Here is a 27,616-nt window from a genome sequence, read left to right on the forward strand (position 1 = left end):
TTCATATGTCTTTTTTTTTTTTTTTTCTCCTCTGCTGAGTTGTCTCACCCCTGCTCTTGTGTTTGCTTGTTGTGAAAAAAAAGCGATAAGAGAACATGACAAGACAAGCTTCACAGGAATATAATACTGGACTTTGTGTCTGTATGACTGCATTATTATATGGCTTCCTGCTGGTCAAGGCTGGTACACCATAAGGAGCAGCACAATGAATTGAGTTGCAGCATTAAATTTTGATGCAAACTGTCTCATTCTGGACATTTGATTTAATTATGTCATTACTCTGTTTTTATAAAGTTCAATATTATAGAGTGCTATTTTTCCTTATTAAAAATGCAAATGCGACTTTGTACTCCTAACATTATATCTTACCTCCCATACATGTAGTCATAATATTGTCTTCTTTTTCTCCAAAATACACAACCTTTCGGAGAGCACATCTCGATATATTTAGTTGCGACCAGGATTATGAGGGAGTCCTTGGAACCCCCCTGCCTTGTAAAATCCGAAAACCTTAGCCAATCCAAAACAATGCAATCAAATATTGTTTGTACTTCACATGCTTAACTTCCTGCTCTCGATTGTATGCTGTTTTGCTTCTCATTTGGCGCAACTGTCTTGCAAAAAAAAAAAAAGTGGCTGTGGCGGAATGAGAGCAGGCCGGGGGAGGGGGTGAGCGACTGAGAGAGAGAGAGAGAGAGAGAGAGAGAGAAGGAGGGAGAGAGAGAGAGGGAGGGGAAGAGAGGCTGTTGAGAGCATGCAGTCAAACAGCGGTGTTGCTGAGCGCTGCTTTCAAACTTCAGCCTTCCTTCCAGCGTGGCTCACATGTGGACCGATCCACTTCGCTACCAGACAACATGACCACGGAAAGGTAAGCTACCAGCTACCATTTTATTTTTTTTTTCGGTATTATTGGGTGGTAAGAGTTTTGAGTTTTTTTAAAAATTGACCAATGGGCAAAATGGGCGACACGGTGGCAGACTGGTTAGAGCGTCAGCCTCACAGTTCTGAGGACCCGGGTTCAATCCCCGGCCCCGCCTGTGTGGAGTTTGCATGTTCTCCCCGTGCCTGCGTGGGTTTTCTCCGGGCACTCAGGTTTCCTCCCACATCCCCAAAACATGCATTGTAGGTTAATTGAAGACTCTAAATTGCCCTGCGTTTGCCTGGCGACCATTTCAGGGTGTCAATTGACGATCAGGATTTTTTGTGAGCCGCATCGTATTAAAGGTACGTGAACATACCTCAAGCAATCCATGAATTAAAGTCCTGTCCTGAACACCGGTGACCACCGGCGCACGTTTTTACCAATTTTGTTCTTATAATACACACGACGCGATCCATTGTTGCTGTCGTTGCCATGGTAACGTGTGAATCTGGTCGCGTTTGAGTTGACAAGCTGAAGGCCCGTGATCGGATCGGCGAATTATGACATTAAAGCCGATCAGCATAAAATGCTAATTATCGGCCGATGCCAGTGTTTATTGAGCAGACTAATGCCACACCCACTTGTGCCACACAAAGCTATCATTCTGTGGATACACAGTTGGATGGTACCTTCTGCCATCTAGTGGAAGATCTTTTAATTGTTCTGCCTGTCACCATATGCTGCTGGCATAAATAGATGAACAAACATACATTATTTGTAGTGTAGCATTTCCCACGGTATATCTCGGTTCACCTACTGCTGCTCCACTACAGTCCAGGCCCTTCACAGTGGTTGGGAATCACTGCTTTAGACAGCAAATTAGTTGAGATTGAATCAACAATGCATTGTGTTGTACATGTTTACAATATATACAATGTTCACAAAAATATATTATATTGTTTATTATATACGATTTTTGGGTGAAATTTCTGGATGAAGCTACAATGCACTATAACCTTTACAGGTGAGCTTGAGTCATCTTCTCTAAACATTTGAATGCACTTATCCAATTGTTCAATGTTGCACTAGTTTTTGTACAACTTGCTGTTTGGAGCTGAAGTGAAAATTCAAAACAGCTGTTTGAGCCATGAATAGACCAATACATTTTCTGGATCATTTAGAATTGGTATTTCCTGAAACAGTCCTCGTCCTCATGCTGTTCACATTTTGATATCATGAGCCCAAGACGACACCTAACAATTGATCAGCAGTACCTCGCCTCTGCGAGGCTTCAGAGGGAAGTGGCCACTGAGCTTGGAGTGTCACAGTCTCATCAGGAGGTTGCAGCAGAGATACAGAGAGACGGGAAGAGTCACAGAAAGGCGTACAAGTGGATGTCTTTAGTAATATTCACGAATGAGATTTTTTTCCGTTCACCTCCTCAGGTTGTGCATGGTACTGAAACATTGAACAGCTGGACATGTGCATTCATAAGTTTCGAGAAGGTAGAATTAAGTCCACCAGTAAAGGTTACAGTACATTTTAGATTCATCTTGAAATTTCATCTGAAAGCTGAATGTCACTAACTTTTTGTGAGTAGTGTTTGTGTGGGGTAAGAAAATATTCTTGCTCCCACCCACAGAATCCTTTGGTGAGAACACTGTGAATCGTTGTGGTATCTGGGGCACCCCTGCCCTACAAATGAAACTAAGACCGCTCTGCTGCCGCTTCGAGCATCTGGGAGCCGTCTAGATTCTCTGCAGTGACTCACACATGAACGCAAGCATGCATTGCGATTGGCTGTGTCCCAACGTCACGTGCAACGAGAGCCTCACGGTCAAGGGCGACGGCAAACCGGCGATAAGCAGTCTCATGTTCTTGGCCGGCGTGGTGGGGAATCTCCTGGCGCTCTTCATCCTGGGCGTGCACCGCAAAGAGCACCGCTCCACCTCGTCCGTCTTCTCCATCCTGGTGACGGGCCTCGCCCTCACAGACTTGCTGGGCACATGTCTCCTCAGCCCGCCCGTGTTCATCTGTTATGCCCGCAACACGTCCCTCATCGGCCTGGGCAACGAGAGACTGTGCCAGCTCTTTGGCTTCGCCATGAGCTTCTTCGGCCTGGCGCCCACCCTCATCCTCTGCGCCATGGCCGTGGAGCGCTGCCTGGCCATCAGCCACCCGTACTTTTACTCCATGCACATTCGTGGAAGCTTCGCTAAGGTGACGCTCATTGCCATTTACCTCTTTTCCCTGGCTTTCTGCCTACTGCCGTTGGGTGGCATCGGCAAGTTCAGGCAGTACTGCCCGGGGACGTGGTGCTTCATCGACATGGACGCCACGGTGGATGCCAACACCGAGCGGGTTCTGGCGTTCTCGCTGACGTACTCCTCGCTCATGGCACTAACCATCCTGGCCGTGTTCGCCTGCAACGGCTCGGTGATCGCCAGCCTCTGCCAGATGCACCGCAGCCAGATGATGCGACGAGGCTCAGCCGGCTCCGTGGGCAGGAGGAGGAAGCTGAGCATGGCCTTGTTCGGATGCGGCGAGGAGGAGCTGGAACACCTGGTGCTACTGGCGCTCATCACTGTCATCTTCGCCGTCTGCTCGCTGCCACTCACAGTGAGGTCACATTCTACTTACTCTCTGTGTGTGTGTGTGTGTGTTACTGCATGACGTGTGTTGACCACATCTTAAACAGAAAGCAAGAGACGTTTCGTGAATTTGTTTTAGATGAAAGCGTTGCTGTGTGTCGGCACCAGATGAAAACAAAAATAGTTCCCTCACATGCAGATTTGGCAAAAGCACTCCCACATTCTACTTAAGTAGAAGTTAATATACTTGTGGGGCAAAAAAAAGAGAGAATGGTAAAAGGAGTACTAATTCAACACCTCTATTTAAGTCATAGTAAAAACGTACAGACACTGAAATATACTTACGCTGTTGTGACTTTTGGCGTGGTTGCCAAAGTGAGTCACTGACATGATTTGTTTGGCTGCTTTTACACCGGATGCCCTTAGTGATGCAATCAAAACCCCTTTTTTTTTTTTTTTTTTTTCCTCCAGGTTTGCGACCGGCAGTGGCTGGGTATTGCGATAGTGCCCGGGACTCGAACACACACCCTCTAAAACGATTACTCCACTGTTAAACATTTCATAAGGTTTTTACCGTTGCCAATACGTTACTTAAAACTTGATTACAGTACTTACTGACAACAGTGTCAAATCAATGTTCCGATTCATTGTGGTGCTGAGGAGTTACACAAGGTAAACGGGAGCCCTTTTGCCTTGCTAAACAAGTGGACTAGGTAACACTTATCTTAGTATGCAGCACAACTGACCGGGTTGTCACTCTATTGCACACAACCCGCAGTCAGGCTTTCATGACAAAAAAGTGCAACATTCATGTAACGCGAGAGTTAAATAAGACATACGTTCAACGAACTACGGATAGCATAAACGCACATGATCTTCCATCCATCCATTTTCCAAGCCGCTTATCCTCACAAGGGTCGCGGGAGTGCTGGAGCTCATCCCAGCCATCCTCGGGCAGGAGGCGGGGTACACCCCGAACTGGTCGACGGCCAATCGCAGGGCACATTTAAACAAACAACCATTCGCACTCACATTCACACCTACGGGCAATTTAGAGTCTTCAATCAACCTACCATGCATGTTTTTGGGATGTGGGGGGGAACCGGAGTACCCAGAGAAAAGCCACACAGGCATGGGGAGAACATGCAAACTCCACACAGGCGGGGCCGGGATTTGAACCCCGGTCCTCAGAACTGTGAGACAGACGCTCTCACCAGTCGCCCACCCTGCCGCCACACATGATCAATGTTATATTAATCCTTATCATTCATGAACATTAAGGATTAACATCTTTATTACGGCAACAGGTCCACATTTTATGGCGCAATGCATGCTGGGAGCACGCAATTCACAATTCTGCTGCATGCAAAATACAGGAACTCTCTGAGTGACATCAACCAAAATCCCATGTTGCTGACGACACTGGTGTTAACTACTGTAAAATCACTTTAAAGTATTTTATTGTAAGGTGTGGGGTAAATAATACCCCTTTGGATAACTTGGGACAGTGAATAAAATTTTATTGCACACAATAGTTTTCCTCTTTCAGTAGCTTGCAAAGTGCTTGTACAAATAAGTAAAAACTGTGCACAAATAGATGGAGAACTTTTGAACACCAGAAGCTTGTGGTTTTTAGGCTTGTACTTAAGTAGAAGTTAAAACAACATATTGCCCACGAATCATTGTTGTTGCCGACAAGATCAAACAAGTATCTTAAATATGGCCAGGGGTGGAGTCTTGCTTCTCTGAATCTATTGCGTCGTCATCGTTAATGGTCTTTGGTTCACATTCCACCATGTGGCAGCTGTCACAATCAATCAATCAATCAATCAATCAATCAACTAACCAACCAACCAACCAACCAACCAACCAACCAAGGCCTCTATCAAATATGTCTTCCTTGACAACGAAAAAGGAACTTTTTGAGTGACACTATCAGACAGATCTTAGTACAATGTGTATTATTGTGGTTGTAGACCTGAACTCCATTACATTGACGTTGCCCCTGTTAGTTAACCAGTACATAGTGACCATAAAGTCTCTTCAAAGACTTATTCCCAACACTAATGAAGAAACAAATCGGTGGAAATTGTAACACAAATGCGGACTAGTTATTGAAGTTTTTCCTCCCGACTCTTTATTTACACTATTATTTGCCTGAAGCACATCAAGACGGTACTCACTTTTAACCAGCACGATCAATGCATGAATTGACAGCTGGATGGTGGATGTCTTGCATACTTAATCCTGTAGTTTCGCTGAGTCTGCGTATGCGATTGTATTCAATAAACAACGAAATACGTTGTACCTTTTCTTGAGCGGTAGCGTTTTCTAGGCGATTTATTTAGCAGAACCAGTTCATCAACAGGGTACCAGGACCTGAAATACACAAATGCAATGTGATTAAACACTTTGCTACCCACTGAGTACTTAGAACAAATCTGATTAATCAATCATCAATTGTAGACACCCTGTATAATGACAGTATGATGCAGTGTGATTCTACGCCAAACTACAAACCACAATAATACACGTTAAATGAATACTTCATGAAACTGTTTAGTTTCTGCTGAATGTACAAAGTGAGAACTACTGGATTTTACAATTTTTTTGCTCCATTAAGATAGATAGATAGATAGATAGATAGATACTTTGTTAATCCGCAAGGGAAATTCACTTTTCCCGTAGTCCTCACAATGAAAACAACTAACGTTAAATGTGACATTAACGTTTCCCACCCAGGGTGGAGTGAAAAAGTCGCATAGTTTGTCAGCAGATCAGGGCAGTGATAGCAGCCTGTCACTGAAGCTGCTCCTTTACCTGGAGATGGTGCTGTGCAGTGGATGCAGTGGATTGGCCGTGATGTTGTCACACTGTCACCATTTATGCAAACCGGTTCAGGTTGAGGTTTGGATCTTCTGAAGTCCACCACCATTTTTTTGTCCTGGTCTTGGAGGTGTTTAGGTGCAGGTGGTTGGAGTCACATCATGTGACAAAGGAGGAATAAAAAGGTGTGCCTTAAAAATGTTCCGTTCACTACAAAGGCACTTTGCTTGTGTGTGTGTGTGTGTGTGTGTGTGTGTTTGTGTTTGTGTGCACGGCACATTAATCAGCTCAAGCTAATATGTGTATCCATTTGACTGGAGTATGTCATAAAACAAATACCCAGAGAGGACTAGTCAATCAGGTTAATCAGCGTCTTATTCATGCTTCAAAACACAAGCCAGAACATTTTTAGCTTAGGAAAACTCAATTTCGGAAACACAAATGTAATTCAAGGCTGTGATTACTGAGGTTTATGTTCAGGTCATTTACGGGAAGCATTACAAGTGCTCGTTCCTGTTCCTTGTTGCTCACCCGTGGTCTCATGTTCTGCTTGTTATAAAGACTGAAGCTAACCACCAAGGATGAGGTCTTATATGTCAAGTAGCTGGGAGGCCCCTTTAAGGGGAAGTTTTGTGACCTCACCCTGGATGTATCGGCCTGTGATGTTCCAAAACTGCATCCTCTCTGTTGGCTGGGTTCACTTCACGGTATGAGCTTGATCCTTTTTTTCTTGTCATGCTCTTTGCAACCTGGTTATTACGGGCTCCCAAGACCTGTTTGGTATGCTGTACTCATGTGGGCGTAGACAAAAATGTTAGATGACGAAGGCGGCGAGGAAGCATATGAACGCCAGCTACAGCTTCATGACCAATCCAAAATGGGGTCACACTATTGCAAACAGATGTGAGAAAACGTCTGATTGCACTCGACGTGTGATTCGGCTATCGGGACTGCAATGTTTATTATTATTTTTTAACCAGAGCAAATTAGATTGATGCATGAAGGGGAATACTGTATTAATTACTTAATTAGTTCCCCTTGACTGATGTTCTTTTAGGGATTAAGTTGCATAGTATTTGGTAAGAAAGGAGTTCACAACATTTTGGTTCCCTTGAAAGCACATGGAATTAATAGCAGGTCGTAGGTATGTACAATTGCTGATCAGAAAATCTGCTGCACCGGCACAAATATCAAGAGCAACAGAGGGTGCTCATGCCAACATCATTCATTGACTAGCCTTCCGCTATCTTACTTAAGCCAGTTAGACCACCCCACCATCATCCTTATTTGATCCTTCAGGGCCAGTGTACTTCTTGATCATGCTTGACAAAGTGGAAGTGAACCAAACAAGGGCCTTCCCCTCAACTTCAACACCAAGAATTTCTTTTCCTCGTATATATATCTATAAAAAATTAAGACAATATAGAATATGACTTTATTATCATAACATTCAATTTTTTTCCTTCTAGAAAATATGCATTTGTTCTGGTAGCATTATAACTTCTTCTCAAAAATCGGCAAACTTATAATTCCTATGGCATAGTAGTTCTGTGTGGTGTTTGGCTTTGAAGGGTCCTTTGGGACTTGGCCCCGGGCCCCAAACTTTCGTGAAGGTACTGCTGCAAAGGCACACTGACTTTTCTGCGAGTGTGTATTTGTGATTATGTACATATCTGTGAGCGTGTATGTGAGCGTGTATGTTTAAAGACAAGTTCAAAATGATTGCTTTATTTACAAATGTGCCCAACAGTCAGTAAGGACTAGGACAAACAGGTTAAGAGCTTTGCCAATATAGAAGTCTAACTTGTACTGATCTTTCAAGGCCACCCTCCTTCTTGTCCAGTGATGTTAATTGTGCAATGACAGAATGACAGCTGTTTGGACGGTTTGTGTTTTGCCTTGTCATGCCCTGCAAACTCATTGCCGTGTCTTGCGCATTCAGAGGGGCTTTCTGCAATTTCGTTGCACATTGCGCAATGGCAATGAACGCTTCTGCTTCTTCTGGTGCTATTTTTACAGTCATCCCAGAATTGGAGAACAATTTAGGCACCAACATTAAAAAAACAACAACAAAGAACGACTATATATGATTAGTTTTATGATTGTTTGTTTTCAAGAAAACAGGTAATGAACCGAAATCTAATTTGAGTCGACCAGCTCAACCATCAACAATACACTTTTTATGAGATATTTAATTTGATATGTTTTGCTGTGTTTCGTGCAACCCTGTTACATACTGTATACTCAGACAACTGAAAAATGTATATTTGAAAAATATGGCTTGAATACAGTAGATCCTTCTAAAATATATTTTATTTGAATACTAATTTTAGTACTAATTTAATTGTAATATTACTCTAGTTACAGGGTTACAAATCAATGAGATTTTGCTAGCTGATAGCTGCTATGCTAACTGGTAAAGCGCAAACTTAGCAAAGAGTTTTTGTGGAGGAACATCGTTGAGGACATGCAATAACTAACCAAGAGAACAAGATGAGCGAGGACAGAAAAGGGCAGGACAGTGTGCAAAATGAGTAAGGCAGTGCTACTGATGAGTGGCACGGTGGAATGCTTTTATAGTGTCTAAACACCTGTAAGAACCTGTGAGTTATTGTTAGTTGTCCCAGCACAAGAAATGAAAGCTATAGCGTTTCTATGGAACTTATTAGTGAATGAAAACCATATCACATGCATGTTAGTGAACTGGTGTATGGAGTTGCTGAGTCGGCACTTTGAGGAAGGGTTGGCCCGGCCCCCCTCCATCCGCGAGGGGGTGGCCAAGCTTTTTTCTAAAGATTCTGAGTGTGGCCAACAGTACTCATTTTGTTTGCATCATAGAGTTGTTGGTAGCTTTTCCTGATTCCGTCCCAAACAACACACACACACAAACTTGCTCCCACCATCGTAATTTTCATGAGAAGAGCGAGAAAACTTTTTTGTTCCCGGTTACAGGTTTACGCAGCTGTTTAACTAGCAAAGCTGTGGGTGATTGACGGGGGGAGAAGCACTTTCACACGTGAACATCAGCGGTGCAGCGAGTTAAAGCAGCTCACGAGCAGTCCGGACTCCAGTCAGTCCTTACCTGCATGACGATTTCTGACCGCGCACTTTGCTATGAATAACTAACCCACAATGCAGTGTGCGCTTTACACGCCAGTAAACCTATTCTTAATGTGTAAATAAAAAAGTAGCATCACTCAAATACACTTTTTACTAAGGAAAATAACAAAAATAGTGTGGTCGACACTGAAGTCGTGCATTTTTTGCACTTTTATATTTATTGCACCTTCACTGTGGATTGTATGATAACCAATCACCTCCCAGTCATTTTCTTCAAAGCTTTTGAAAGGAAGCAGTCTGTCTAATTGTAAAAATGCTATTGGACCAATGGGTGGCTGCTTCTTTAAGTCATTATCCACAAATGATTGCTTGTTAAGAAGCACTTTTGACTCATTTGTAGACATTATTGCTTTGTTAAACTGTAATCTGATTACTTCAATGAAGACAGTAACATTACATTGCTTGTTACTGAAAATGGCACCCATTTACCGACATCACTGAATTAGTGGTGTGCGATACTGCATATTAGTTATCGATCCGATACCAAGTCAATACTGGGCTAGTATTGCCAATGCTGATACTAATAATGATACTTTTAAATAATTAAGGTAGATGCATCATCATCAAATTGCTAAATCCCAGTTCAAGTTCATGACCTTTAAATTGTAAATAGTGATGTTTTCTTTTTTTCTTATTACTATATAGTTAAAACCCAGGTCAGAATTAAGATAGTTTATTGGTACTTTATCATCAAAATATATATTTGTTTCAGATGCTTTTGGTGTTTTCTTTTACATGTTTTTTCATGCGCTTATATAAATTTATATATCAATACATATTTAATGTAAATGTATATACATTCATCACTGTATCTTAGTCTTTTTACAAATTGTACAGCTTGCCGTTGTGTTATTTTCAGCCTGAAAATATAACCACGCTGCACTCCTCTTCCTCACTGCCATTCTTCTGCTCGGCCTCTCTGTGGATGTATGCGTTGTGTGTGTGTGTGTGTGTGCTAGTGGGCGGGCGAACCTGAACTGGCAGCTTTCTTGCTTGTTTGCTTTGCACTGCTGGTAAGTCATAAGTAATGTGATGGCACAACATCGAAACACAAGAGGGGGGAGGAGGAGCAAAGTGTGCCAGCTCCGCACTGAGACAGAAGCAGCGAGTCCAGCGACCTGGCTGTCACCTGTTTGACGAAACCGCAGCAGTGCATCCAAGAGATCCAACATCCGCTCACCACTACTGAATATGACTCAAATAAAAGTAAAAAGTAGTCATAGCCTACTCTGTGAAAAAACTACTCAAGGACTGAGTAACTCCTGAGTAGCTTCTGATTTATTTTTTAAATCAGAGCATGAACGTCAAATAAAATAAAACTAACCAAATATAAATGTGCAAGTTCAGATACTCCTGAACAATATCACTTATTTTAAAACATAAATAAAATATTCATAAAATAAAATCTGGGGGCATCGTGGCTGACTGGTTAGAGCGTCTGCCTCACAGTTCTGATGACCGGGGTTCAATCCCCGCCCCCGCCCCCTGTGTGGAGTTTGCATGCTCTCTCCGTGCCTGCGTGGGTTTTCTCCGGGCACTCCGGTTTCCTCCCACATCCCAAAAACATGCATGGTAGGTTAGTTGACAACTCTAAATTGCCCGTAGATGTGAATGTGAGTGCGAATGGTTGTTTGTTTGTATGTGCCCTGCGATTGGCTGGCAACCAGTTCAGGGTGTACCCCGCCTCTTGCCCGATGATAGCTGGGATAGGCTCCAGCACGCCCGCGACCCTAGTGAGGAGAAGCGGCTCAGAAAATGGATGGATGGATAAAATCAAATCTTTGTAAAAGAATGAATTAAGGCAAATTCGGCTACAAGAAATGAACGTATACTATATTGTTTCTACTTATTAAACAGCATAATACTGTAGGCTCACCAGGGAGATTACAAAAACAGGAACAAGGCTGCAGTGGATATAAAAAGTGTACACATACCTGTTCAAATGCCAGGTTTTATGTTTTAAAGGAATTTTGACCAAGATAAATCCTTTGAAAACTCTTTCCACCATTAATATGTCCTAGAATTTGTCGAAACTTGATGTTTGCTGGATGGCTCGCGGACAGTCGCCTTTGTCATTACCCGTATTTACTGTACCTCAAAGTATCTCCACACGGCTGACATAGCTCCTACCCGGAAGGTATATGTCTGGTTAGTAAAGTGATATTGGTGACGTAGTATCGGTGCATTTTTACGAGTACTGTATAGACGTATACCCATAGCGGTAACTCAGCTGATTGCATATTTTAATATTTGGCCAATTGATTTTCTTACAAGAGCTCTATTGGGACAAATTTTTTTTCTCAGGTTTGTCACATTAATGGCTTGAATGTAAAATATCACTCACTGCTGATTTAAACCAGCGTTTCATCCAATTGAAATTAACGACACTCACGGAGTCAGCTTGTAGATAGAGATAAGATGGCTTTGAATAGCAGCTGAATGTTATCGTCACAGATGGCCTGTGAAAGAACATTTGCTTTGTTTGCGAAACGGGAGTGCCATTCACACGCAGCATTTTATGTTCCGTTCCATTAAAATGACAGTATATGATTTTAGCTTTGTGAGCCTTTTAAAACCTGTGAAGGCGATCAAATTACAGCAAAATACAACACCACCCTTGAATAACACTTTGTAGTGTTCCACTGGCAACTTTAACAATAAAATGCCAATTGGACACAATAGATAAGAATCAGATGTTACTAGTAACAATTTCCTTCCTAATTAAATGTTGCTTAATAGTGAATACTCCCTGTTAATGTGCCTCTGATCGTGATAATGTATTTATTAGGCTTTCAAAGACAACCTAAAGGGAGTGGCGTTCAATCAACAGTTGAATCAATAATAAAACTAAGAAGCTCCTTCTGGTGTATTAATGATGATTACTGTCATTTATCTCTAATGAATCAGTCTTTTTTTCCCATCATAGTCATTATGTTTTGGACAGGTACGGACTAATAGATCACCCACCTCCACCATCACCTTCCGTGCTGTTCCCATGGCAACCACCGGTCAATATTTAGATCAATAAAGTGTTATTTGATGGGCCTGGATGTGAGTATACGCATAAATCCCCATCATCTTTATTGAAAACATACTTTATTGAGTAAAGTCCTCAGTAGTTGTCATCTTTTTAACTAGTGTGACTCATTACGATGGAAACTCATTGAATCATTGCTTTGGTGTCACGATCAAAGGTCTCCATTAGCTCTGCCGCTGTGTGGGTGACTCAGTCAGCATGCCGATATTGACTTAATTAGAATTGGGTGGGGCGAACCGTCAAAACAAAATTGTTCCAAGGTAGTGAAAGTACAAAACCAAAAAGCATTGTATGGCAAATGTTTTGCACATAAAAGTTACAGAAACATTTTAATTAAATAAGTGTTTGAAAACAAACAGTTTTTAAGGATTAGATGCACATGTCTTGTACTTAAAAGCAACAACTGAACTGCCCTTACCAAATGTACCACACTGGATTCAAAAAAAAATAATCCTTTAACATTATGCATTGTTCGAACATTAAAGTGGTGCCTTGAGATACGATTGGTTTGATTTACGAGTTTTCTGAGGTTGCTTGGCCGACTTTTTAGTCTTAAGCTACGAGCAAAATGTTTAGATGCAGCATATGTGCGCTTTAGATGCCCAGCACTAGACATCAGCAGCAGACTTCACCACATCCGGCCACCGTCAATCATGTACATTGACTTCCTTGCAGCGGAAGTCAATAGCATTGCCATACATTTCAATTGGGAAAGATGATTTGAGATCCGGGTGTTTTGAGATACGAACATGGTAGCTGAACAAAATAAACTTGTATCTCTAGGTACCACTGTATTAGGAAATAAAAAAGTGTAAATGTATTGTACATCAAAATTAAATACAAATGTACACAACAAACCACAGTACTGGATTGAAAAATAAGTGTAAGCCACTCTAACATTACCCACAGTTTGAAGATTTAATTCAGTGATTCTTTTGCAAACCACTAGAGGGAGCCTGCATACCACACTTTGAGAATTGCTGCAGCAGTGCACCACGCTGTCCAAGTTAACCCCTAATTTAACAAAGACTAAAAACAGTAAAAAACAAAAAAAACAACAAAAAAAAACTGACGTCACATACGTGAGTGGAATGTCGCTACTTAGGTCAGTGTTTCTGTCAATATATTCCAAATTGCTGCAATTATGCTTTACAGGTCCATCCATCCATCCATTTTCTGAGCCGCTTCTCCCCACTAGGGTCGCGGGCGTGCAGCTATCCCAGCTATCATCGGGCAGGAGGCGGGGTACACCCTGAACTGGTTGCCAGCCAATGGCAGGGCACATTCGCCCTCACATTCACACCTAAGGGCAATTTAGGGTCACCAATTAATGCATGTTTTTGGGATGTGGGAGAAAACCGGAGTGCCCGGAGAAAACCCACGCAGGCACGGGGAGAACATTATTGACACTACACAGGCGGGGCCGGGGATTGAACCCCAGTCCTCAGAACTGTGAGGCTGACGCTCTAACCAGTCGGCCACCGTGCCGCCCTTTACAGGTCTTTTACATCAAAATTAGGGAGCCAAATGTAATGAACAAAACCGGCAAAATACTTTAACTGGTCCTCTTCTTCGTACCACAAACGCCATAACAACCGATTTAGTCATTTGTTTTGCAAGTCCATATTAAAGTAAATAAACTAGTATTGCTTCTGGTTCTCTTGTTACACCACAGACTTCCCAACCTGCAATGCACACAGGTGGCTCAGGTGTGAGTCATGCTACAAAAGGTCATCTTTTTTTCATGCACTTTTGTTGTACTGCAGCTGCTGTCTGACGATTAAAGAAAAGGTTCTATGGGAGGAAAGATGATTCTCCTAAAGTGTTCTAAACACTAGGAACTTTGTGGAGGGACATTCAATCCTCCATTCAGCAAGCGCGCACGGCTAATGTTTGCCAAGAAGAAAACATTGCAAACATTGACTTGCAGATAGGCTTGCCTGCAATTTGTCCTTTGACCGTTTTCACTTGAAGAACAAATGGTCATCAGTTTAACGAGGTAAAGACGCCGATGGTGCTGTGCAGCGGATGCTCTGGATTGTCCATGATAAATGGAAGCTTGCTCAGCATCATACTGATGAAACTAATAACGAAACTAACTAAAACTACATTTAAAAATTAAACCTAGAGAGCGCTATTGGAAAGGCTGCCCCTTGCATCAGCACTGTTGATCAAAGCACGTGTTCAATGTGTTAAAAAGGCAACATGAGCTCCACATTCATTTTGAATGGTAGTCCAGTGCAGTTTTAGTAAATCTAGCAGCGCTCCTTATGGTCACATAAAATGGGTACAGAAAGCATTCAGACCACCTTAAATTTTTCAATCTTTGTTATATTGCAACCATTTGCTAAAATCATTTAAGTTCATTTTTTTCCTCATTGTACACACAACACCCCTTATTGGTAGAAAAAAAACGGAATAAAAATATGTACTTACAGGAGTTGTATGTAGTTACAGGATCAACTTTAGGACAAAGACTGAAAAAAAGATATGATTCTTTGAGAACATTGAACAGCAAAAATCTGCTATACTGTAGGCACGTAATGTACCTCTTTCAAAAATAATGTGGGTCAGAAACAGTTTCTAAACTCGACATTTCTGGATTCTCATTTATTTCGCCAGCAACTAAGAATTTGACTCATTTTTCTCTCAAATTTAAAAAGATGGATGTAGGGTGATTTTCTTTGTGATAAAATGATAGCGATATGTCAAATGACACCGCAAAGAAAAAGAGGAAAAAAACAAATCACCTTTATCCAGGGTGTTGTTAAATTGCCTGTCATAGTTTCTTTTCAGATTAAGCTACTTGGCTTTTTGATTTAAAAGATCTTATTTCACTTTAAGCCCTCTTTTTCTGTCATGACTTGATTAATAACAGACTAAAAGGACTGCCACACCACCATTAAAACCATTTGTTTTCTCCTAATCTGCTAATACACGTTTATTACGTCGACCAAATAACCAAATATCATAGATTTTTTTTTAATTATTGTTTTGGGGCCTTTGCAGGAGATGGAGCTGGAGAAATCTGTCATCTTTAGTCAATAACAATAGTAATAATTATTATTATTATTAATTAAAATGGAATATATTTATATAGATTGTATATAATACTGGCCTCTTTATATTTAGTTATTAATAATTTAGAAGAATACATCGATTATTACAAATATTAACAGAATTATTTTGTGCATGGATTGAATTTGTTTTTCAAAATTAATTTTTAATGTATTTTTTATTTATCTTCTTTCATTGTGGAGAAATTGCATTCATTTGGCTTTTTTTATTTTTTTTTTAAGCATGTGAACAGTTCTATCAAAAAGGCTTCAAGCTGTTCATTGACACTACCAGTTATGGTTTACTGTCAAACTAAGGAGGAGAAATAAAATGACTTACACATTGTGTATTTAAAACAAACCACAAAACCTTGCCTTTGGCATGTCCTGTAGCCTAATGCTAACACACAATGCAAAATGCCATGGACACACTAGCGATTAGCATCGATAGTCATGGTGTTGTAACCCTTTAAGCAATGGATATTTGAGCACAAAGGGTGTAGCACCACACGTAGAAAGATAATATAACACTACTCACAAGCATATATTCTTTATCTATCACAAATTGGTGTGAATACGAGTGTGAGTGGTCATTTGTTTACCTGTGCCCTGTGACCAGTCCATGGTCTACCCTGTGTACGCAGGGTGTAATGAGGACAAGTGCTCTAGAAAATGGTTGGATTCCAATACTTTTGCTCTCCTAAAAATGTGGTCTTTCGATATAAATACTGACATCTTCTAAGTTTTGTATACAATCCAGATGTACATACTTGAATTTAAAAGCTGAACTGTTGATCTCTTGTCTCATAATTTATTAAACTTTTGATGTCAAACCCAAACATTTTCTGTCTACATAAAAAATAAAGGAAATTACCTCAACGCTCCAAGACTTTAGAGTGTTGTGTCAGGGTGAATAAGTCACTGTGTTCTTTCGATAATATTTTTGTGTTGCATTACAATTTCCCCCGTAAAGCAATACAACTTAGTCATACAGAAAACAAAGTAACAAATCAAACAAAAAAAAAACAAAAAAACAACAAAGGGGGATAATGACAACCAGGCTTTGTGGAAGGTTCTGTGGTTTGGGGATTATAGGGCTCACTGAACCCTGGCTAATGTTTACCAGCTACACAGACATGCATGGTGGGAATGACTTTATGCCTTCCTCGGCTTTATCACTCGCTCTTCGTAATGACTACTGCAGTACTTCCATTGCCACAAACCTTCGGTGCAGTTCAATAGCATCGTGTGGACAATTGAGCTATTGCTTCTGTTAGGCTATGTTCAGCTGGAGCTGGTATCAATCAACTCTTTATTTATTTATTTATTTATTTTCTTCCCCAAAACCAACAAATATTTCAAACTCAGTACTATGCAATTCCCCAATCGATCTGCGTTTGTGTGGGGGGGGGGGGGGTGGAGTAATCAGCAGAAAAACATTTTGGATTATTTTTCTAAAGAACAATTATTTTCAAGTTGCTCTTTTCCAGTGAAAACAAAAGAATACATTTATAGAACAGCAGATATAAGACAAAAAAATCACACATGGACAAATATTGTACAAATATTGAAAAATATTAGGCAAAATATTAGTGCATCCAACAAACTTCAATGCAGATCTGCTTAGCTTTTGGCTTTGACAAGACAATGTTTCAAACAGGGTCGTCCAGGGGCTGTACTCGCTTGAGAGTGGCTCTGGATCTTCACCTAGCCTAGCTTCCAATTCATGAGTATATGAAATCTTGGTCTGGGGACAGTTATTATATAAATGTACCTAATTGTGAGAACACAGTTTGAGAATGAGCCACTCACAGACACAGTTTAAGAAATAGGAAGATAAACGATTTACTTTGTTGTTTAATTTCACACTTGATGCGTTTTTATAGGCACATTTCTATACAAGCAATTCCATCCATTTTCTACAGTGCTTGTACTCGTTAGAGTCACAGGTGACCTGGCGACCAGTCGACACACACATTCACATTCACCACTACCTGTATGGAGAATTTCGAGTCTTCAATGAACCTAACATGCATGTTTTTTTGGAATGTGGGAGAAAGTTGGAGTACCCTCGAGCTCGGGGAGAACATGCAAACTTCATACAAGGAAGGCCCAAGATGCAAAGCCAGAAACTCAGAATTGTGGAGCAGATGCCCTAAGCACTAGGATCCCTTGACAATGGGCATTGTGCTGCTCATTCTGGTGTGCCCGCCCTGGCCTCTGGGGGCAGTAGAATATATACAAACATACCACGTAGATTTGATGACCGTTGCAAGTCATTGTTTGCCAAGTATAAAGAATATATAACTGGGAGTATTGTTATAGGCGGCACGGTAGATAACTGGTTAGCACATCTGCCTCACAGTTCTGAAGACCTGGGTTCAAATCCCTAGCAAGGATAAGTGGTTCACAAAATGGATGGATGGAGTTTTGTTATACTGTCTGTCTATGTGTTTCTGCACCGTTTGTTTTTTTATGTTTAGAATTACAGCGACTTTGATACTAGTTTTGTTAGCCCATAAATTAAGATAGCAGATATTTGTAAGAGAAAGTCAATGTGCTTTGCTTAAATATTTCTTTTATGTTTAGTATTAAAATAAACTTCAACTGGAAGTGGCAATAAATTCAAATCCTTTATTTGACCTGATGAGCATCATAGAGATCAAAACCTCTTTTACAAGAGCGATGTGGCCAAGCAAGACAGTTACACTCGTAAAAACATTCCAACAGAAGAAGACAGAATACTCAAAACAGGTTCAGATTATACTGTAGGCAAGTTACTAGACACAGTGGTCTAGTCTTTTAGAATAGTTTGGACTTCTCTTAACATAACTAGTCGTGGAAATTTGAAGTCCTTTCCTTGCTCATTCTAGGCCGAAAGACCAGAATAGCTAAATGCCCTTTTCACACTCCGGAGACAACCATCTCAAGAGCACCTTGGGATCGAAGGTCATTGTAGTTCTGCTTGATGCACCCAAAAAATAGGCTTAAATAAGAGGGTACCAGCCCAATCAGAGCTTTGCCAAATTATACACAGTGTCCAGCTTTCAAAGGTACTGATCCGGTCGGTGCATGCATAATTCAATAGAGAGAGAAACGTGGTGTCAGGTGTTTAAACTAAGATTTTAAACTAAGAGTTTCTCAGCAAGTTTGTCAATGTGAGACTATGTTGGGTTCTCATCGACTGTGTTTCCTAAATACTTGGAATTCAGAATTTAACACAATCCTAAACTGGGATAGTTGGGACTGAACAAAATAAAAGGCGTAATTTCCATAGTTTGTACAACACAAGAGAATGAGCAGGAAATGGTGAGTAGCATTTGACAGGTCGTTACAAAAATTGATTACATAAATGGAAAAAGTAGTGGTCACAGCATGGAACCTTGGGGGGCATCGTTAAGTATGGGGTGTGTTTTATTTTTCTAGGTTTATACCAGTCTTTGCATACACCATATATAAACATGCAGACAAAATGGTGACAAAAATTCAAATTTCCATAACAGCTCAATGTTAAGGGCAAGACTATCCACTTGTCTCAAGGGAACTATTGCATTGTACAATAAAGCTCAAATAGTGCAACTTATGTGCAGAGGAACTACTTGTTTATTGCAAAATATACCCTTTTTTATACATATTATATATCTCACTTCCCTCTTCTCCTTTGTCTTCACCCAGTTTCAACACTGGGGGTGTTTCACTGTCCTTGCGCTTGTATCCACTTCCTCCTTGCTGTGTGTCTAAAGAGTGTTGAAGGAGTTTCAATGTGATTATTTGTTTTTAGTTTTTTACCCCACTTATTATTCACAATTAAAGAAAAAAAAAATGAGCGTTACTTTGCCACTAATGGATGCTAAGACACAATCGCTCCCTAATGACAAAGTGTCTGAGAATACACGCAAGCACACATGCTATTTGTGATGGTTTCAACTCCAAGTGACCAATCTCAATTTAAACCAGATTGAGCAATAAACAGCCAGAAACTATTTACAACATAATGATGGACCCTTTTCATTGACACTGGCACGTCGCATTTACACAAGTACAATGGTGTCTAAATATTATTTTAAAGTCAATTATATAATGATATAGGATTATAGCAACAATGGAACAACACAAAATAAAAACATTAAACTGTCACATATTTAAGGTGCTTCTGATTTAACCGAAATGAACTTCAGATGTTCTAGTCGGATTTTCCTGATATTTTTAGACAGACAAAGTAGACTTGCACAATCTAACGAGAGCCAAAGCATTATATTCACATTTTTAAAAATATTTATTATACAATTTATAGAAAAACATTAAGAAATAAATTTTAAAATGAGAATTTTTCTAAAGAATATTTTAGAAAATAATACAAATGATTGAAAAACCTGAAACATTTGATGAAAAATACACAACTTTTAGATTAGTAGAAAATATTTTGAGGATTCTGAAGTGTATAATATACTTATAAGTAAATACTAGTTGAAAAATGCAAATATATATATAAAAAAAAGTTAAAATCCAGAACGTTTTAGCAAATTGACTAAAATCACAAATATTTTTAAAAATGTTAACTGAAAAATACAAAAATATTAGACAAAAATACTAAACATTTTAGAGAATTTACAAAACTCAAACAAATATTGTAAAATGGACATAAGTATTTTTAAATCTATTAGGAAAATATACAAATATTATACAAGTAAAAAACAGATGTACCAGTAAATAAAATGGTAAAAAATCTTTATCTGACATTTAGAGATAGAGAGATGAAGAGGGACAGATAAAATGCAATAGATAAAGTGGCTATAAAAAGTCTACACACCCCTTTTTTAAATGACACGTTTTTGTTATATAAACGAATGAGACCAAGATAAATGAAAACTATTCCCACCATTAATGCGACCTAAATAACCTGCACAACCTACATGTATTTATATCTGTCTAAATGACAGCCATTGTAACCCGTAACATTGTCGACGTGCTCTATTTCTTGGAAGTTGTTGTTGTTGGAATTTGGCGTCCTCGCCAGCTTGTATGACACGTCGGGGGCGGAACAAACCAACCAAACCTGGCGACTTATACGAAGCGTGTGCAGATGCTGGGGAAGTGTCAGCATAATCAAAGTAATGGCTCCAATGACTCGCGGGCAAAAAATAATTAGACGAAAACGTTTGTTAATGTATTTGCTGAGTGGACAGTGCAGCAGTACACTGCGTGCGGTTGCTGTGTACAATGACGTTAAGATCTAAAGTACACTCACGAGATGCTTCATTAATTGCACTAATTACATCCTTGAGAGGGGAACAACATTAGCTTTCAGATTGAATTTATTTAAAAGTAAATTAGTTATCTTTTAGTTGAGGAATTTTTTTTTAGCCCAAAGATGAATATTTTACGTATTTAAAATGGTTGAACTATAATTTCATGTTTTAAGCCGCAAACTGTATCATTTACATTTTATTTTATATTAACTGATATCTTTTCATAAATTTTCGAGGGATGTCCGTTTCTTGTTAATGTCACTGTTATGAAGTTATGCCATATTTTCTCCACTTGATGATGACTGTCTTCACTATGTTCTGTGGTATATTTAATGCCTTAGAAATCCTTTTTTGTACCCTTCTCCTGATATCGTTGAACAATGAGATCCCTCTAATGCTGTGGAAGCTCTCTGCAGACATTGGCTTGTGCTGTAACGTGACTACAAAAATGTCAGCAAAAACAGCTGAATGTTATTTGAGGTATATCAATGGCACCTTAAATGTGGCAGGTGTGGCATGACTCTGATTTAATATGGCTTGAAATGTGATTGGTTAATTTTGACCAGAACCAAATCCCCAGTTTAAGAGTGTGTGCACACTTATCTCAGTTGTTTATGTTCCTTTAACTCCCCGCAATTTTTTTTTTTACTTATTTCTACATGTTATAGGTCAGATTAATGGTGGAAAAAGTTTTTCAAGGACGTCTCTTCGTCTAATTTTTTATACCACAAAAAACTGGTATTTGAACATTGGTGTATAGTACATACAGTATATCTACTGTACAATCAAGAGCCCCTTTGGTTTCGCATGGTATCCAACAGAACAAGTTACGGTGGACCGGATGACTGAAGGAGTGTAAGGAAAACATTTCTGTTGGACAAGCAGTTACAATGTGTGGATGCTGCGAAATGAAGAGAGGATGATTAATGAGTGTGTACAAAACAAACAGTGCACTTTCCAATTGGCACGCTCTCGTATGTCCTTCCAGACGTCGACTGGTCTTTATTGGCCCTGTGCGCTTCAGCCTCAGGCCAAACACATTCATATTCTGGTGTTTAAAGATCACATGACAGCTCATCGCTTGTGTCCACGCCGCCTTTGGCAGTTGTGATTTGTGTCCTCCTGTGCACAGTTTGGCTGACCATAAGAGGCTGGGTGGCACAGCTCATGAGGAGCTTTCTGCCAATGCTTCATGATGTACGAGACATGCACTCTTAAGACAACAAATTGCTGTATGCAGTGGTGGGAATTAACAAAGTACAAATACCTTGCTGCTGTACTTAAACCTATAATATGTAGGTTCTATCGTCCTCTGTGCTGGAATTCAGTATTACAACAGAAACCATCGCTTCGATATGACGGAGCGCAGTGGTCCCCAACCTTTTATTATATGTTTCGCTGACCCGCGCCACCCTCCGAATTGCTCATCCAATCACATTCAGAGACCTTCACTGCCTCGCATACAGTCGGAACTTATACAACTCTCATTTCAATTCACAGAACACAACTGCTGGTTCGATACTCGCTACAGTACAAGAATTATTATTATTTTTTCATCACAGACGGAGGAGTTGCTTTGCAATAATGTATTCTCGCGACACTGCTACCGACCCTATCATATGGTTCAATAAGTTCCGACTGTCTGTGAGGCAACGAAGGTGTCTGAGTGTGATTTGTGATTGGATGAGTCAGTCGAGGGGTGGGGCCACTGGAAGGAGGAAGAAGAGCTTATTGTTAGTGGGATGATGGCTTGAGCAAAATACTAGCTGCCAGATGTTTGTCGGGCAGCGTAGTCACAGCAGACATTAACTGTTCATTTTCCCAATAAAGAGGTTGTTGATGGACCACTGCTCGTCTTCGTTTCATCGTCTAAGCAGACTTTTCTCCGCGACGGGAGGGCGTTTGGTGAATTTAGTAATTGAATGGCGACTTGAGGATTTAGGCTGTTCGTCAGCTAGCATTAGCAGGTGACTTTTCAGATAGGTGTGCATAGTACTTTTGTTACAATTGAGGATAGACTTTTCATATTTTGTAAGTCATATTTTCATAAGTGTCTGTGCTAGCGGTCTCATTTTTAGCAAAATATGTCCACATGCTTGAAGCACCACTGCTAGTTTCCAGCACTGACCCACCACCTGTTGATTTCAGTGAGGCATCCACGTTGTTAATGCCAAAAGATGCTCTAACCGTCATTGTGGAATGGTAACGTCGATGTTGCCACTGGAACATTCAGACTGGGATTACTATTGCCACATCTGGCTGTATGCATGTGGACCAAAGCACCAAATTGGCACACTAGCAGGAACAACAGACCGTTCTTGCTTGTGAAAGGCCAACAGTACCTCAAGCCAACACGACCTCCTTAAAACGTTAAGCATACATGGGCGTTGTTTTGCTTCTACTTTTTGGGCCATGTGACTCATTAATAATGACAACGCTCTTCCATGGGTTCTCCAGTGGCTTACAGTACTTGAATAGATGGTTGCTGTTGTTTTGCTGTCTCCCTCATACCCTTTTTGCTTGTCGGGGGTGACTACATCCGTGTGAGTCTTGATGGGGCCTCGGGACTGGACTTGCTCCCTCTGTCTCCTTTCTGTCATCGCCGAATTCACGGTGGAAAGAGGCCCTAGCAACAGGCAAACATTTACGCCAGTATTAAAAAAAAAAAAAAAATCTATCATCGAATACTGTATGGTTTATTGTTTTTTTCACAAAGGTTATGGAGGACTGTGAGAAACAGTCGTCACGGGCCAGCTGTTGTGTGTGTTTCAGGTTCCAGCTGCATGACCTGTGCTTCACCACAGCTTGCGGTTTTGTCCATTATCCACCGTTTTAAGTACGCTAGAGTACATACCAGGAATGTGGACTGACCAATCACAGTGCAGCACAGAACAGAGCTTTGACACTTTCCTTTTTTGACATTTTAAATTGATCTTAGCTCGGGCAGCACGGTGGGCTAGCAGTTAGCACATCTGCCTCACAGTTTTGAGGTTCAAATCTGCGCTTCGACCTTCCTGTGTGGAGTTTGCATGTTGTCCCCGTGCTTGCGTGGGTTTTCTGCGGGTACAATGGCTTCCTTTCACATTCTAAAAACATACATTAGTCCCGCTGCCCACCGAGCAACACACACCGAACCCGAGTGAACCGTGCGGGGTTCTGCCGCTAGTTGTTATGAGTGGCCGACCGTTGACAACTAGTTTTGCTGTGATTTGAAATTTGAATCGCACATAAATGGCAATGTCTCTGATGTAATGGCTAGTCAAAAATGCCATGTCGTATCACACAAGAAAAACTACATCTCTGGGTATGCTGCAGCCAAGCTACGCACATTACAGTATATACAGTACTGTGTATATTGCGTTTTACAATAATATATTTCATTGCCAACAGCCTCTCAAATATCCACAATTGTCCAGTTCAGTCGCGTTCAGCGACATCGCTCGGTGTGTGCGTCAGGCCTGAGGTTCAGCCGTCCATCCATCCATCCATCCGTCTGTAGCGAGGAGATCGAAGAGGTTAACCCTCAAAAACAAACAACAATTGAAAGAGGCTATGGTAACACTAACCCTATGAAACTGTGGAATGGCCTCTGATGATATTAATAATTGTACTGAATAGGCTCAAGAAACTTTATAAGAATTATTTAATCTGGAAATATAGTACAGAAAAGTAAAGAAATGTGTCAATATAATAAATAGAACAAATGTGAAGAAATAAATGACTGATATTTTTGTTTTATATAAAGGGTGTACCCTTTTGGTTTATCCTTGAATATTGTACTTAACATCTTTTGTTTGAAAATCAAAAATAGCAACCCTCTCCCCCAAAATAAATGTACTTAGTCAAAAAAAAAAACTAAACTCAAACAATACTGACACCTCCTTCCTGTCACTTCAGATCGCCAGCTACATCAATGCCATTCGCCCGTTTTGCGGCGACAACGAGAACCTGACTGCCTTCCGCTTCTACGCCTTGAACCCCATCGTGGACCCGTGGGTGTTCATCATCTGCCGCAAGCCGGTCTTCCGACACCTGCGCTCGCTGCTGAGCTGCCGCTTTGGTCGGGGCGCCGCTGTCAAGACCCCGACTCACTGCGCCGCCGTGCCCTTGCCCCTGGAGGGACACGTGATCCCATGTAAATCTCCAGATGTGACGCAGAGCGGCTTCTACTTGGGTTTACCCACGTCACCCAGTACATGATAGACTCGTGTGTGTACGATGAAACACCGATCGAGAAACTCTGTTCGACCTCTCCAAAGCTGCACTGTTCTAGACAAGACACACTGACTCTTTATTAGAGCTTACGTGCCCTCTATCGATTGACTGTCGCAAGGTGAGTTGTCCCTTGGAAGTTAGCATGAAGGAGCACATTGATGTCACATAGTCGTGGAGGGATTAACATACTGTACAATCACCCATTGGCCACAACATTTGGTACTTCTGCACAGGGTAGTGACAGCTAATGCAAAACGACTTTTGATGGACACTTTTCAGTATGACACAATGCAGTTCCACAAACACAATAGCTGCAAGCAGCAATAACACACATGCTTGGCATTTCAGCATCGCCCTTCTGGCAAGGATACCTGCTTCCAATTGGGGCTCGTTTGGACGAATTTCCAAGTAGCAGTTTGTCAAAGTGAAATCCGCCTAAAATAAAAATGGCTGACTTGCCGTTCAACTGGTTTGAACTGGTCATCAAACGTTCTGTTCTCACCTCAGATGGCGAGAAAAGATTGGCAACTTAGCGTCATCCGTCTGTCTATGATGACTACTTCCGATTGGGGCTCATTTTGACAAATTCTCTAGGAGTTTGTCAAAGTGGAATTCGCCCCAAAATGGGTGACTTGGCATTTAACTTCAGGCATGGCTCCTTGAAGCTTTTTTGTGCGTCCTCGACTGATAGAATTGTGCACCCAATTTTGTCTTGAGTGGTGAAAAATAATTTTCCAGCTTTATGCGAATCCTTGAAATGACACCATGCACCGCTCACATGTTGTAGGCAAACAAACTTGGTTGCTCATATATCTAGGATGACTAATTTGGCAAATTTCCTAAGAGATATTTGTTAAGGTACGAGCCTTGGAATTTGCCCGGAATGTCTGCTTCAAACCAAAATGGACTGCTTCCTGTTTAATTCCAAAGATGGGTGCTTTGTGTGTTCTGTAATGACAGACATGTCCAGCCAATTTCATGTTGATTGGTGAAACTGGTGTCGGGGACTGATTTTTTTTTTTCTCTAAATTTCCAGGGAGTGTTCCTGAGTGAGTTTTGGGAGGGTGTGTTTGGGACCCCTCAAATAGACATACAAATACATTTTCACCAGGACACGTGCGCTTAGCAAAATTGGTTTTCGGCCAGGCATGCTTAAGTCATGTCAATTGCATTTTTCATAGTGCCAGCTCACAATATCTCAAGGCACTGTACACGTTGAGCAGGTCAAGAAACAAATTCCTTATACATTATAACAGATCCCCACATGAACAAGCACTGGGCGATGGCAAGGAAAAATTCCCTCCAAGGAAGACACCTCAAACAGAATCCGGGCTCTGTGGGGCGACCGTCTTCCTCGGCTGTTTGGTTTGAGATGGAGAGACCGAGTAGAGGAGCAGAGGAAAGCTAGAAAGAGAAAACAGGATAGCGGGGTTGAGCAGCCGGAGGAGGGACGAGAGCACAATGGGCACAACAACAGCCGTATGAACAACGACGCTCCCATTATCACTGCTCATAAGAAGCAGATAAATGTGACGCATTGTTGTACTTAATAAAGTGTCCAATGGGTGCAAGGGGCTAAAATAATATGCATGAATGCTTACAGTGTTCTTTCACAATGATTCTGTCTCAACATGACTAAAGATGTATCACTGACAGTTTCTTTTGCAACTCACATCCCTTCCAATTAGATGGCAGATTGGCTTATGAAATGACAGCACAGGGTAAATTAATATTGTGCATATATATATCAGTTAGTGGCGGCACGGCATATAAGAAACTATGTGGATAGTGAAAAGTCTATGCATACTCCAAATTCTGTATTCTGTATGATGTGAAAGTTTTATTGGTGAAACGAGTACATCGTCGGGATTTAAAGTCTGCAATTATCTCTTTGTCTCCTTCACTGCATGGATATTACGGTCTAAAGAGCTTCTGTTGTGTTTCCTCTATAACATCTGCTGCTGTACAATGCAACTTGTAACTTGTTGTAACAAATGTGTATTTGTGCCTCTTTGCTGTTGTCACTGTGCTGTGTATTTTGCACAATCACTTTTGAGGTTCATCCACGCATGACGCCCAAGCCAAGTACTTGTTACGACCTGTTTTGTGACTCCACTAGAATCGATGTAAGATTTGATTTGTAAATGTACATTCAATAGCACACTTTGTTTTTTTAATGTGAAATTAAATGTTACCAAAGAAAAACAAGTATTGCGATGCATGTATTTAGTGTGATGTGTCAATTTTGCTGATTTTGTGAAATGACTCTTTTGTAAATGTGGATTTAGAATCTGATGGTACTGCAGCACATTTTGAAGAACAATGACATGAATAACTGTTTTATGAATTGTTAAGCCAAATAACCTGTAGTTAAAATCTATTTTTAAGTGTATGGATGTGTATGTTCCAGGTGGAAAAGACACAAAAAAAGTGCCAAACGCATTTTTAAATGGCTACTTAGATGTTTATATACTGTAATTTTTAAAAACATTTTATCCTTAATGATTTATACCCTCCCCCCCTTTTTTTTAACTACATGTACGGTATATCCAGTGTTCCAAATGTGTCTTTTGTTATTTACCAAATAAAAATCCACTTGTACCCAAACTAAACAAACATTGGGAACAACATTAAATACTTACTTAAAAAGAAAATACTGA

The 27,616-nt window shown here is 40.7% G+C and overlaps 1 protein-coding gene and 2 long non-coding RNA genes across 3 annotated transcripts in view; 2 read left to right on the plus strand and 1 right to left on the minus strand.

Moving 5' to 3' along the window:
* Nucleotides 1–249, plus strand: part of LOC133482314 (uncharacterized) — a 6,944-nt gene extending 6,695 nt beyond the window's left edge. The window contains exon 3 of the long non-coding RNA XR_009789753.1: nt 1–249. This exon is cut by the window's left edge and continues 301 nt beyond it. This is a non-coding gene — a long non-coding RNA (uncharacterized LOC133482314).
* A 466-nt stretch (nt 250–715) lies between these two features.
* Nucleotides 716–27,395, plus strand: ptgir (prostaglandin I2 receptor). Its single transcript, XM_061781760.1, has 3 exons — nt 716–868; nt 2,505–3,481; nt 24,639–27,395. Exons 2-3 carry the CDS (start codon nt 2,636–2,638, stop codon nt 24,939–24,941), a joined length of 1,149 nt encoding a protein of 382 aa, XP_061637744.1. The 5' UTR covers nt 716–868; nt 2,505–2,635; the 3' UTR covers nt 24,942–27,395.
* LOC133482105 (uncharacterized) lies at nt 5,702–7,113 on the minus strand. Its single transcript, XR_009789692.1, has 3 exons — nt 6,922–7,113; nt 6,274–6,402; nt 5,702–5,832 (listed from the first exon to the last, which is right to left on the minus strand). It is a non-coding gene; the product is annotated as an uncharacterized LOC133482105 (long non-coding RNA).
* Nucleotides 27,396–27,616: the final 221 nt, after the last annotated feature.

This window comes from Phyllopteryx taeniolatus, chromosome 8, assembly GCF_024500385.1.
Source record: "Phyllopteryx taeniolatus isolate TA_2022b chromosome 8, UOR_Ptae_1.2, whole genome shotgun sequence".
Classification (NCBI taxonomy): Eukaryota; Metazoa; Chordata; class Actinopteri; order Syngnathiformes; family Syngnathidae; genus Phyllopteryx; species Phyllopteryx taeniolatus.